The sequence below is a fragment of the Manis pentadactyla genome, chromosome 16 (genome assembly GCF_030020395.1).
Source record: "Manis pentadactyla isolate mManPen7 chromosome 16, mManPen7.hap1, whole genome shotgun sequence".
NCBI classification, from domain to species: Eukaryota; Metazoa; Chordata; class Mammalia; order Pholidota; family Manidae; genus Manis; species Manis pentadactyla.
In genome coordinates, this window is record NC_080034.1 from 54,537,536 (window position 1) to 54,552,038 (window position 14,503).

General features: G+C 40.0%; 2 protein-coding genes across 4 annotated transcripts in view; one reads left to right on the forward strand and one right to left on the reverse strand.

Moving 5' to 3' along the window:
* Positions 1 to 2,528, forward strand: part of LOC130681286 (bromodomain adjacent to zinc finger domain protein 2B-like) — a 28,609-nt gene extending 26,081 nt beyond the window's left edge. Inside the window, exons 12-14 of the mRNA XM_057493936.1 lie at positions 1,347 to 1,483; positions 1,756 to 1,905; positions 2,180 to 2,528. Coding sequence (XP_057349919.1) covers positions 1,347 to 1,483; positions 1,756 to 1,905; positions 2,180 to 2,306 — 414 coding nt within the window. The 3' untranslated portion in view covers positions 2,307 to 2,528. The remainder of the gene's footprint in view (positions 1 to 1,346; positions 1,484 to 1,755; positions 1,906 to 2,179) is intronic.
* The window catches only part of LOC130678887 (enoyl-CoA delta isomerase 2-like), an 85,550-nt gene that overhangs the window by 21,838 nt on the left and 49,209 nt on the right, over positions 1 to 14,503 (reverse strand). For 2 of the 3 annotated variants that reach the window (XM_057493939.1, XM_057493938.1), the window contains one exon: positions 10,343 to 10,627. The exons of the other annotated variant lie outside the window; for it this stretch is intronic. In XM_057493939.1, coding sequence (XP_057349922.1) covers positions 10,358 to 10,627 — 270 coding nt within the window. In that variant the 3' untranslated portion in view covers positions 10,343 to 10,357. Of the gene's footprint in view, positions 1 to 10,342; positions 10,628 to 14,503 lie in introns of those variants that run through there. 3 annotated transcript variants of the gene reach the window in all.

Consider the following 14,503-nt stretch of genomic DNA (forward strand, 5'->3'; position numbering starts at 1 on the left):
TTTCATGTTTTCTTACTGTGAGTATTGTTAGAAAATGATCTCAAGTAACATCTTAGTTCAAATAGGAACTAGAAGCGTTAGGAATCATGAAATCCTCGAGGAAATTGATACGAAATACTCTAAAGAAATGTTTTCCGCCAAGTTCAGTTCAAGAATATAGGCAACATATAATTAGGGCTAGACTGAATATGTAACTCCACATTCTAAGATTTTTATTTCAAGATTTCTTAACAGTCTGAGTAAGGAGTAAATAATTTTCTAGAAGAGGATAAACGCTGTTCTAGAGAATCAAAACACAAACCATATATTACCAGTGACCTTGCATATTTCTCTTCTTTGATCTATTATATTCATTGTAACTTTAATTCTCAAAATAGATGCTTATTTCCCAATTTCTGAATTGGGGGATGTTGGGAGGAGGGTGGGTTCTCATTGTTACCTTGATGTGCTGTCTACAAATTGTTAGATTGCATAAGGGCCACATTGGGGTTCGTTTGTTTTTTTCCATATACTTTCAGAGCTAGAATGACCTTACCAACTGTGTGACTTATCTTCTTCTACAGATAAGCAAACAGAGCCTCACAGATATTTTTTTACAAAGTTCTATAGCTAATTACTGACAGAGCATAGCTGGCATTCATACACTTTAATTCCAAATATGATCTATTTTATGCTATTTCTTTATTGTTTTCCCCAAAAACACATCTTTTTTTTTTTCTCCTCATCTTTAATAACACTGCTTTGTTCACACCTGGGAACCACAAGTTTCTGGAACTCTCTTCTTAACAGCAAATGCTTTTTTCAAAAAAATAACAGTTTCCGGAAGATTTGACCATTTATAAAAGACTTTTTTTCCTGTTTGACACTTCATGAGCCTTCTTTCATGTTTCGGCTACCTTTTTAATAACCTCCTCAACTTTCTTATTAGTAATCTCTATATTTCTATGCATATTCACCTTTTATTCTTAATTATATTGTGCTCTAAAGGATAGTCTTTAAATTCATTCCATTAGTGACATTCAGTTCATTCAAAAGAATAGTATCTTTGATTCGTTCAAAGTCTAAAGGAAAACTGCTAAGTTCTGTAGCACCAAACATGGTGCCATGAGATCAACATATTCGAGTTTTAAAAATTCTTTAGAGTTTTCATGCATCATTAGATTTTAGCCTAGTATTATCGGAGATCAAATTCATAGATCTCTCTTGAAAATAATAAAACTATCAACTTTTTGGGTGAGAAAGAGTATTCTTTTTGTTTATTCTGTCAGAGTTTCATCATTTAAAATAATAGAAGGTCTATAGACAGTTATTTTCTTATACCTCATATATTATTTTTTTAATTAAAGGCAAGTTCACTGAAAAGGGGCCGCAAAGACAGAAAAAGGAAAATAGAGGAAAACACCTGCAGTACTGGAGTAAAACAAGAAAGCTGTACTCGTGGAAAGAAACTGAAACAGGACAACTCTGACCTGACTCTTGGCAGGTATTATTTCTGTTCCCCTGTCCTATATATTCATAACACCCCATTGTATTTGTTTAAAGACCGTCCACCATATTAAAGGTGACTTTTTGACTGTGTAAATAGGAACTTTCCTATGTAATGTAAACTCTGTACTATAAGTAAACATATCCTTTCATCTTTTTTTATGAATTAATTTGCATTGTCTTTACTTGGAAGAGAATGAAAGCTAAACTTTTACTAAAGGTAGATAACTCTAAAGCATGGATATTGATTTCAAACATTATTTTCTCTAGTACAAGCCCTACTAAAATGCAAACTCGTCTCAATAAAGACATGAAAAAAAGAAAAATAGAGGAAAACACCTTCAGTAACTTACCAAACCAGGAAAGCTTTAATTCTGTAAAGAAAATGAAGCAAGACCACTCCGACCTGACTCTTTCCAGGTATAATTTTTGTTCCCCTGTCCTATATATTCATAACATACCATTGTATTTGTTTAGAAACCTTCCACCATACTAAAAGTGACTTTATGACCGTTTGTGTAAATAGGAATTTTCCTATGTAATGTCAACTGTGTACTATAAGTAAATGTATTCTTTCATGTGTTTTTATGAATTAATTTGCATTGTCTTTACTTGGAAGAGAATGAAAGCTAAACTTTTACTAAAGGTAGATAACTAAAGCATGGATATTGATTTCAAACATTACTTTCTCTAGTACCCTTACTGAAATGGACAGTCATGAAGATGCACGGCCTTTTGTAGAACTGCCGGAGCGCAGCACACGGAGTTGTCTGCGTTTCCTCCTCAGGGATGGAAGACACGTTTTTATTCAAAGTGCGTAAGCAGCTTTATAATAACGTGTGGTATCTGGGGGTCTCATCAACAAGAAATAAAGTGGTTAAACACACACACGGAACAGTCTTTCAAGAATGATCATTTTCTTTTAAACAAATACAACATCCCTGAAAAAAGGAAAGCTTGGTGTGCACATTGGCTACTTTGGGCTGGTGTTTTCATCACTGGTGGTACATACTCAGCAGGAGCAGCTGGGCAGGAAGTAGTGGGCATGGTATGAAAATGGCAGTTGGCCCGTAATCATTGTCACTGTACCTGTGGGTATCATTTGTTCTGTGACTGACTTGCACTCGAGGTGCCCTAGGTTGAGTGTATCCTCAAGCCCCTGGCACGGTTCTCCTCAAATAACCAAAGTCCTCCTAAGCCTCTGCTGCCACCCAGTTACAGGTATCCACAGCATACTTTCATTCGGATGCACGAGGCCTTCACCGTAACCACCATCATTTCAGTCCTGATTGCTCTGCAGATTATAGAACCCGGGCCTACCCTCAAGTTTATATTTCGATTGCCATTCAAGTGGTAATCAATGAATGATAACCAATGAGTGCTCTACTGTTAAACCCAGGGTATCATCAATTTGAAATAATATGTAGAGAATAAAGTAATGTTTATTTAGTTGTTAACCATAGTGAAAATCAAGTGAAATTTATCCATGGGTATGGGGATATCTTGAACTCAGAAGAATTAAGTCATCATAAATGCACAGTGATCTCTTTTCCTTGTTTCAACCTCAAAATGAAATTTGTTAAAAGCACTAATTTTAAAATGAGGGAATCTAATCTGCCTTTGGTACCTTATGCACCCCCTCTGTGCTCCTTTTTTCCATTTCTTCCACCCCCAATACCTTTTCAAAAAATTTAAAATCCTATTCATTTAGCCTCTCATTAAACACATCCTCAACAAGGAAATCTGATATCAATCATTTACTCCTTATTGTAAGTTTTATTTGTGGGCTTCTTTCAACGTTATTTATATCTTAAGTATTTCCATTTAAGAAATGAAAGAAGTTTGTGTTGTTAAAATAATTTAATTACAACTAGAAGTTAAGGGAGGTATTCTAAGAGAATCAAAATTTTCCTTCCAGAGAAATATGACTGTCATACAACACAGGGAAACTAGTAGAGCCTTATCTACTAGGAATTTCACTTCAATAAGATCTCTTAGGCTTGCTTGGGCCGTTTTATAACTCTACCTTTAAAAAAAGACTTTTTTTTTTGGTTTCACTTATCTACAGTTACATGAAGAACATTATGTTCACTAGGCTCCCCCTTCACCAAGTCCCCACACACACACCCCTTCACAGTCACTGTCCATCAGCATAGTAAGATGCTGTAAAATCACTACTTGTCTTCTCTGTTGTACAACCCTCCCCTAGCCCCCCCACTACACATGCTAATTGTAAGGCCCCCTTTCTGTTTCCCCACCCATCCTCCCCAGTCCCTTTCCCTTTGGTTTCTGTTAGACTGTTCATGGGTTCTGTGATTCTCTTGCTGTTGTTTTGTTCCTTCAGTTTTTCTTTGTTCTTATACTCCACATATGAGTGAAATCATCTGGTTCTTGTCTTCCTCTGCCTGGCTTATTTCACTGAGCATAATACCCTCTAGCTCCATCCATGTTGTTGCAAATGGTAGGATTTGTTTTCTTCTTATGGCTGAATAATACTCCATTGTGTATATGTACCACATCATCTTTATCCATTCATCTACTGATGGACGTTTAGGTTGCTTCCATTTCTTGGCTATTGTAAATAGGGCTGCAATAAACATAGGGGTGCATCTGTCTTAAAAAACATTTTTTTTAAAACTTCAACTATATAAAATTGAGGTAATTCCTCTAATTTCCTTGAGCTCTTCAGTTTCCTTCCCCCATATATAGATAGCTTTAATGTCTTTCCAGTCAACCTTTTATATATTTATTTAGCAACATGTATCTTTAAAAATAGGTAGTGTCAAATGCTGGGCATAGAAGCCACAGGGCATAAATCTGTAAAGAAGTAAAAAGCTAACCTTTTCAAAGAATATTGCTTCTCTCTCACTTACCAACTTTACATTTCCCTGTATGGCCCCGGAAGATGACTGGTTAGCCAGAGACAGGTAAGATTCCTCAAGGGAGGAACAACCTAAGACAGGCACAGTCACAGGGGGGCCATCAGGTGAGAAATTGGGGATCAACAGAGGTGAGGCTTAGAACCTCACCCCCCATTTTGAGAGAAATCTGCATCTGTGGATGTTTTGTTGCCCTTGTCTAGCTTGGATTAATACTTAGTCTATAGGCACAGACCTGATCATCTACATTTGCCCTCTTACAGCACTAAACTATCTTTTCTACCTTTATCTTGCATCTACCTACCACTTCAGCATTTTATTAAAAAAAGAATAAGGGAGAAATGTGGGATTCACATATAAATCAAGTATAAAAATCAAACGAATAATCATATCTGACTTGATTGTTTATAGTTCATGATGCGTGATCAAAACTGAAAGTTTCTGTGATATGAGTGCCCTTCCACACTGTTCACCATGTAAGAACTTATTCACTATGTAAGAACTTGTTCACCATGTAAGAACTTGTTCATTATGCTTCAGAAGATTGGAGACTGTTGAGAATTAGGCTTGGGTTTGATTAATGATTGTGCATTGAGTCCCCTATACAGAATTTTATTGTTAACAACCATTTGATCAATAAATGAGAGATGCCCTCTCAAAAAAAAAAAAAATGTAGTGTCAGTGCCAAATCATTACCCTCATTTGTGGAGTATAACAACGAAACAAAACTGAAGGAACAAAAGACCAGCAGACTCCAAGAAGGAACTAGTGGTTACCAGAGGGGGGAGGGGTGGGGGGAGAGAGGGAGAAGGGGGATAGAGGGGGTATTATGTTTAGTACACATGGTATGGGGGGTCACGGGGAAAATAGTGTAGCACAGAAGGCATATAGTGAATCTGTGGCGTCTTACTACCCTAATGGACAGTGACTGCATTGGGGTATGGGTGGGGACTTGATATGAGTGACTGTAGTAACCACATTGTGTTTTCATTTGAAACCTTTATGAGTATATCAATAACCTTAAAATTAAAAAAAAAATAGTGTGAAGAATATATGTACATGCAATGTTTTTAGACTTATCAGTTGCATTATACTATAAACCTCATTCTGTTTTTGTTTCAAGTTGAATAAAATATATAAATCTAGTTAATGACTTTGATGCTGCAAGGTACTCCATCAGGGATATATCACAAGTAAGTAACATCCAGATTTCTCTAGGAATGCAAACTTGAGTTGCCTGCAGCTCCTTGTCACTGCAATGACTTGTCATACGTGTCATATGCAGACTCATGGGTAGAAGCCAGTTTCCAAAATGGTCCCAAATGATTCTCACCTTCTGGTATTCATGCCCTGGTGTAATCCTTTTCCACACTGTATCACGGTTAGCCCGGATGACCAGCATAATATGGCAGAGTGATGGCAGGTAAATTCCCAGACTAGGTTATAAAATATGCTGTTGCCTCTACCTTGTTCTCTTGGATCACTTGGCTCTCAGTAAAACCAACTACGGACAACCAAGAACTGCACCAACTTGGAAGCCATGTGATTGTGGCATTTTAGAAGTGGATCCTTCAGCCCAAGTCAAGCGTTCGTTCAGATAACTGGAGCCCAAGACAACATCTGGACTGCAACTTGCTGAGAGATCCTAAGCCCCACAACCCAGAAAAGCTCCTCCCAAGGTTTATTTTCTGTTTTTTAGTATAATTGGCATGCAGTATCCAATGACACTCATATCTCAGAGACAATGCCGGTTCAGTTCCACACCACAATAAAGCATCTCAAGCAAGAAAGTGAAATGGATTTTTTGGTTTCCCAGTGCATATAAAAGTTACCTTCACACTATAGTTACCTCTTAATCCCTGTCACCTGTTTCACCTACTACCCACTGCTCCCTGCACTGGTAATCAACAGTTTGTTCCTTATCTATGAGTCTGTTTTGTTTTACTTTGTATTGTTTTTTTAGTTTCCACATACAAGTGAAATATGGTATTTGTCTGTGTCTGATTTATTTCACTTACAATATTACCCTTCAGGTCCACCCATGTTGTCACAAATGGCAAGGTTCCATTCGTTTCTATTGGTGAGTAATCCTCCTTTGTGTAAATTTATCTTCTTTATCCAATTATCTACTGATGGATAATTAGGTGGCTTCCTTATCTTGGCTATTGTGAATAATGCTGCAGTGAACATGGGGGTGCATATCTCTTTGAATTGGTATTTTGGATTTTCTTTTTTTAAGTTTTTTAGGGACTTCCATATTGTTTTCCTTAGTGGCTACACCAATTTACATTCCCACCCACAGTGTACAAGGGTCAGGTGGTATCTCATTGTGGTTTGGATTTGCATGCTCCTGATGATTAGTGATGTGGAGCATCTTCCCATGTGCCTGTTGGCCATCTGAATTTCTTCTTTGGAGAATTGTCTCTGCATATCCTCTGCCCATTTTTTAATCGGGTTATTTGCTCTTCGGGTGTTGAGGCTGTAACATTTCCAGAATATCTCGCCTGGCTTTAGTATATCTGCATATCAATAGGCATTCAGAGGTGGAAAGAAGTATGGCTTTAGTGCATTTGCATCTTTCCTCAGGGGTGGAGAAGTTCATCTCCGTATCAGTGGGTGATTACCTGGGTAACAGAGGGCTTATCTGTACCTGAGAGGTGAAAGGGAAGGGGGATGTTGTGGCTGCTTGAGCAGAGAAGACGGCCTGGGACTGCAGTTTGTGAGCAATAAACGGGTTTTAAACTTTATTTCTCCATTTAACTGATTTTGGTTTTTAGGGGTATTTTGCCCTGGGATTTCCCTTCCCCAGACTTACAAATGGTCAATATAGTCTTTTGGTATTTAAGCTAACACATTAGAGATCAGCAAGGTGATAATCAGCAGGCAAGTCATTACATGATTAGGGAATTAGACCAAACCTCTGTGGCAAACAGATTACAGCTTGACCTGCACATCATAATTTTCTACCACAAGCAATCTAACAAATACCATTTCCTATGATAAACATCCATGTCTTGAGGTGGACACAATAAGAAAACCCAAACCTTTCAATATTACCTAGAAATTTCTGTCCTAACCAAACAGACTTATAAACACATTTTAAAAAATGAAAACATACAAAATAAGTATAGATTCAATTTAAAATACTTAGTACCAAGATATGTACGTGTTTGCTAAATCTCTCTTGTCTTTCTAAGTGAAGGCTAACGGTTATTAAGTACTTAACAATCTCAAAAGCAATAGCTTCCTCAGAGGCCCCTGCTATTGACATCAAGTCTCATTTTAACTTTCAAGGCTAAGTTCAAGATATCTGATGCTTGTAATTTTCTTAATCCACTTAACGACATAGAGAAGTTTATTTGGATGTGAACATTACATTAGACAGTTTTTGATTATTCAGCTAAATATCAGGTAACATTTCCTCAGCGGTAATAAAAAGGAGAGTGGAGAGGAAACTTGGAGTGATGGATACATTATGGCATAGACTGTGGTGATGGTCATGGATGTAGATTTACAACTCATCAGGCTGTACACATGAAATATGTACAGCTTTTTGTGTATCAATCACACCTTCGTAATGTTTTTGTTTTTTTTTAAAGGGCCATTTTTAAAAAGCTTGGCAAGTAACAAGGTTTGCTTCACTGAATGGACAAATGGCCTTGCTGGAGGGCTGGAGAGAGGATGTCTAAAACTGCATCCATTTACAAGGGTCAGAAAGCACCAGCCCAAGGCTGCATGGCACCAACAAGGGGCCTTGGCCTTACTTCTGGATGATGGTGACTTAAGAGTCCTTGTTTCTCCCCACCCCTATATGCCTGTTGTCACTGGCACCACTGAAATTGGATTTAGAGAAAATTACAATCCTGTATATCTCAGCCTCCTGATTCTAGAAACATGCATAAAGCAAACATGATGTGGGTCAATCCATTAACCTAGAGCTCTGGTTCCTTCTCTCCCTCCCACCTCAGGCCTTACCAACTCCTTCCTACCCACACTCCTGCTTCTACGTTCCTAGATGCACAGGCACAGGACTGGGGCACTGTGAGTAAAATTGTGGTATTTCCAGAATATCTCACCTGGCTTTAGTACATCTGCATATCAATAGGTATTCAGAGGTGGAAAGAAGTATGGCTTTAGTGCATTTGCATCATTCCTCAGGGGTGAAGAGAAGTTCATCTTCATATCAATGTATGACTACCTGGGTAACTGGAGGGCTTATCTATACCTGAGAGGTGAGGGGAGGGTCGGTTTTGCTTCTGCTGGAGCAGGAAAGAGAAGGCCCCAGACTGCAGTTTGTAGGCAATAAACAGATTTTAAACTTCATTTCCCCTTTTGGCTGAGTTCAATTTTTAGAGGTATTTTGCCCCAAGATTTCCTTTCCCCGGACTTCAGGCACCTACAGGACAGGAGGAACCAGCCTTGCTCATCAACCACCAGGCTTTCTTTGGAGACCCAACTCTCTGCCTCCAGAGGGGGCTGCCTGCAGCCCAGACGCTCAGCACAGGAGTCTGAAGGATCAGTTAAAGAAGAGCAGCAAGTGGGAGGGGGCAGTGGTGCTCCACGAGGGAGAAGGTGCCCTTTGTTTGTTTCTGTTCCTCCCCAGGAGGCCCCCAGACGGAGAGTGGGTTGGGCAAACAGGTTGTAAGTCCAGAGAAAGGAAATCCTGGGGCAGAATACCTCTGAAAACTGAAATCAGTCAAAGGGAGAAATAAAGTTTAAAACCCGTTTATTGCTTACAAACTGCAGTCTGGGGCCTTCTCTCTCTCGTGCTTCAGGAGAAGCAAAACCGGCCCTCTCCGCACCCCTTGGGTACAGATAAGCCCTCCTCACCCAGGTAATTACCCATTGATATGGAGAGGAACTTCTCTCCACCCCTGAGGAATGATGCAAGTGCACTAAAGCCATACTTCTTTCCACCTCTGGATGCCTTATTGATATGCAGATGTACTAAAGGCCAGGCGAGATATTCTGGAAATGTTGCAAGTTTACCCACACAGGTGCTGAGCGAATTTTGGGGTAGTAGGGGCCTCCTCTTGGGCAATTACAACAGAGTGGAGACAAAGGTGTTGCCAAGAACAGCAAACTAAGGAACTGGTGAAAGGTACCTGGGGCAGACTGGCTAGGGCGGGCTGCTTCCTATACCCCCTGCTACCTTCCCGAGGCAGCTCTCCTGAGGTGGCAGCTGCTAGAATGAAGGCTCTGCCCCTAGGAAGGAATTAGGGAGAGTGGCCCCTAATCACCCACACACCTTTGAACCCTGTTCATCAGTGTAAACCTCTTCTAGTATACTGTTTTTCAGGCTGGCCCTCCTGCAGTGGCTGCGGCCTCATTACTGTCATACTATTATGCTCCCCATTTACAGATGAGAAATATTTCTATATTCTTGTCTAACTCTACCAAGCTAGGGACTTAGAAAATGGTCTGTGCCATTTGAGAAACTTACAATTGTCTTAAGAATTTGTCCCAGAGTTCTTCCTTTTGCCCCTCTAGACCTATTCTCCACCTGCCTGGTGACCCAGGGGGCCAGTCAGAGTGGACCACACATGGGCCCAGGGAGGAGGGCAGCCTTCCTTCAGGCCCAGCTCTACTGGGGGCAGCCACATCCCAGCCCACACTCCTCTGCGTGGCCTTTTCTAGGTTCTGGGCTCTCAGTATGCTTAGGAGTGGTAAGATCCTCTCACAAGGGCAGGAGTAAACTTCACTTTATTTTGTGGTTTCCTTATTCCCTGTCCACACTTTTATAAATACACCCCTTTGTTAAACCCTGTTCAAATTCCTAATTTCAGAATACACTGGATATGCTGGAACACTGAAACAATATCACTCTTAATAAAACAATTATTTAAGAGAGAACAATATACAGATGTGTTGGTAGGAATTGTAGATTTTAGATGGATAAATTGATGAAGAATCTCACTGCAAGATCTCAACAAACCCCAGGGCCACCATGGCATGGACATATCACTTAGGACCCAGGGGCAGCTCCTATGTCCCTAAAGCCTCCTACCTAGGTCTCTAAGCACAATGTTAATGGATTTCTTCTTTGGCTTTATTATTGCCTGCCCTTGGCATTTTCTTCTGGAATGAAGCCCTCTACATAGATGTAGGACAACATTTAAACTTACTGCTACAATGGGATTCTGTGACCCAGGTACTTTCTTTGAGCAGGAAGAATCTGACAGCTCTGGACGTTCTTGTCCGCTTGGGATGAAGATGCCAAATGTGGTGGCAAAATGGGAGGCAGAAGAAGGGCAAGTGAAGATCTAGAAAGAAAACACAGCCTTGGAGTCTTCTCTGCCCATATCCCAAGTGTTTTCCTTACTGTGCTGAGGGCTTAACCTTGGTTTTTTAAAAAGACAAGCCAAGAACAAAAATGGAAACAACATAAATGCCCAACCACTTTGGTCTAATAACACAGTGAAGTGTGAAGGATAATTATGGAAACTGCAGAAACATGGGAACTGTTTGTGACATAAAGTTAAATGAATACAGCACAACATTCAGTAGCATATATACCATGGTTATAACTCCGAAAAATATTTAGGTACAAAGATAGATTCTGTAAGGATAAAACCAAAAAAGGAAAATAATGCATTAAAGTGATAGGACTGTGTCTTTTATCTTTTTTGTCTTTATTGGAAGAGATTGTCCACTTTGGGCCTTTTGACTCCTTACATATCTTTTTGGGAATTCCAGCCCTGTTGGTCTGGGTTGGTGCAGCTGTCAACCTTGAGAGATGAGGTAATATTGCTCCCCAGTCAAAGAATAGACTTGCTTATTGCTTATTATAAAAGCAGTGGATTACTTAAGCTCTGTGTTCCTCAGCTGTGATGCCGAGCGTCCCTCTGAGTCCACGGCATCACCTGAGTGGGGACTGGGCTGAGGAGCACTGGCTGGTGAATGTGCCTGTGGGTGGTAGTCCAGTGTCCCTGACCTAGTTTTCTCATGTCTTCTGCCTGCATTCACGACACAGGAACAGGCTGACTTAGCTTATAAGTAGGCTGAAATCCAATCTCAGACTTTAACATTATTGCAAAACCAATTTGTAATTATTTATTTAATATTTCTCTTTCCCACCAGACTATAGATATTAGGGGATAAGAATTATGTCTGCCCTTTTTGCCACTGTTTTCCCAGCACCGAAGAAAGCACAGCACAGGGTCAGCTTCAATGAACATTCATTGACTGATGGATTGAAGGAGCAGAGGTGTATAAGGAGCAAGTTCTGAGAATGAATCAAACCCAAATAGGTGGTTTGAAGGCTAGACTGGCACTTTGCAATCATATCTCCTATTGCTCACTAACAGTTAAAAACACCGTGATTGGTGCCAGGCCCTCTTCTAGGTGATTTTCCAAATTTATCACATTTCAGTGCCCATACCCTCCACTTTCTAGGTTACAAAGGGCTTTCACATACAGTGGACCTTAGGCACAACTCTGTGCAATAATAATTGCGAGAAATGGCTAACATTTATTGAGTTACTATGTGTAGGCTCCTGTATTAACTTGCTCTTCACCATCCCACGGATTCTGTGAGCACATAACTGTCATCCCATTTTACATTTGAGAAGATCCACCAACAAAATGGTGACTGGCCTGTCCACAGTCAACCTGCTGCTGAGCAGCAGTGCTTGAATAAGAACAAGCAGTCAGTCATACTGAAGGCCAGAGGCCAGAGCCACTAAGCTGCTACATTTCAAAGGAGAGAAAAGCAATGTGAGCAAGAGTCCATTGCTGTTGACATCAGCCAGCTAATAAGTGGAAGAGCTGGGACTCATACCCGGCTCACTTATGAACACTGCTTGGACCTGAACCCAAATCCTAGACCCAATAGTCATAGCCAATCCAAAAATATCCATCTTGATCTGGTCCCGCAGTCTGAGAGCCCTGCAGGTCAGCCACCTTGGTTTCTGCTGACTCTTACCAATTTGCCTGCCTAGTGGCTGCTGATAGAGCTGCTGCCCTCTGACCTATGGCCTCAAGCTTCAGACAGAACTTCTGGACACATTCAAAGGGCTGGTCATTGCAGCAGGAAGAAGGATCTCACGTTGGTGCTGCTGAGTCTGAGGGCATGATTCAAAGACTGGGGCTCTGACGCCCTGTGTGATTCTGAGCCAGCCACCTGCTGCTGGGGCCTGAAGTCCCTTATACTCTGCTTCTCACATAGCATATACTGCATCATTTCCATTTAGCACACATTTGTCATTTCCTGTGGAGGGCCTGAAACTTTTCAGTCCATCAGACCTACTCAGTGAGAGCCTCCTTGCCCCCAGACTCTTCCCATTGCCTCTGGCAGCCCTGGGACCCTCTGGGCTTCCTCAGTCATTCATCAAAACTTCTCTGTCCGTGGGGCCCTGTGCTCATCTGTGAAAAAGGACACTTTTATTTCACCATGAAAGTTAAAAGTTTGGCCATCCAGTTAAAATTTTATTTTTTCCAGGAAACTTAATGCCTTAAATCTCTTTAACTATCTCTATTACAAAAGGCTTATTATCTCCCAATACCTTCATTATTACAGATCAGAAGCAAGTTCACTGATCACAGGATATTAGCCTTGGAAGCATCAATCCTTAATATGTGGTAGGCAGGAGACTGAACGAATCAGCTAACATTTCATTTATTAAGTCAATAAGCATTTATTTATTAAACACTTAGTTACTATGTGTCTGGCCCTGTGGCTAGGTGCCAAGAAGACAAAATGAACAAAGAAAGAAATACATACTCAAGCACGTTATGGTTAAGAGGGAAAGACAGGCATGCATGAACTATTACATATTTTATGCCATAATGCATCAACACACATGAGCAAGTGATAAACCACTTGAGGAGATCTAGAAAGGCTTCACAAAGGAGGTGACATTTTCATTCTTTTGCATGTAGCTGACCAGTTTTCCCAACACCATTTATTGAAGAGACTGTCTTTTCCCCATTGTATATTCTTGCCTCCTTTGTCATAGATTAGTTGACTGTATAAGCCCAGGTTTATTTCTGGGTTCTCTATCTTGTTCTATACACCATACACAAAAATGAAGTTGAAATGGATTAAAGACCTAAATGGAGGGCCTGAAACCATAAAACACCTAAAAGGAAGCATAGGCAATAAACTCTTGGACATTGGCCTTAGCAATTTTTTTCTGTATATGTCTCCCTAGGCAAGCAAAACAAAAACAAAATAAACAAGTAGCACTACATCAAACTAAAAAGTTATGCACAACAAAGGAAACTTTCTGCAAAATGAAGAGGCAACCTACTGAGTGGGAGAATATACTTTGTAAATGATATATCTGGTAAGGGGCTAATATCCAAAAACTATAAAGAACTCATACAACTCAACATCAAAAAACCCAAATAATTTGACTAAAAATGGGCAGAAGACCTGAATAGATATTTTCCCAAAGAAGACATGCAGATGGACAACAGATAAATGAAGAGATGCTTACCATCACTAATCATCAGGGACAGGCAAGACAAAACCACAATGAGACATCACCTCACACCTGTTAGAATGGCTATTATCAAAAAGACAAGAGATAACAGCATTGGCAAGGATGTGGAGAAAAGTGAACCCTCCTACATGTTGGTGGGAATATAAACTGGTGCAGCCACTATTGACAACAGTATGGCGGTTCCACAGAAAACTAATATGAGAAATATGATACAATTCAGTAACTCCACTTCTAGGCATTTATGCATAGGAAAAACCCTCACAAACTCAAAAAGATATGTTTATTTTTGCAGCATTATTTAAAATAACCAAAATATAGAAACAATCTAAGTGTCTGTCAACAGATGAATGAATAAAAAAGTGGTACATATATACAATGGAACATTACTCAGCCATAAAAAATAATGAAATCTTGCCATTTGCGACCACATGGATGGGCCTGGAAGGTGTTACACTAAGTGAAATAAGTCAGACAGAGAAAGAGAAATACCAAATTATTTCAGTTATATGTGGAATCAAAAAAACAAAACATAACAAAACAAAACAGAAATAGACTCATAGACACAGAGAAAAAACTGGTGGTTGCAATAGAGGAGATGGTTGCGGGTAGGGTGAAATAGGTGAAGGAGGCAGAGGGACAAAATTTCAGTTATAAAATAAGTAAGCCATGGGAATGGAAGTACAGCATAGGGAA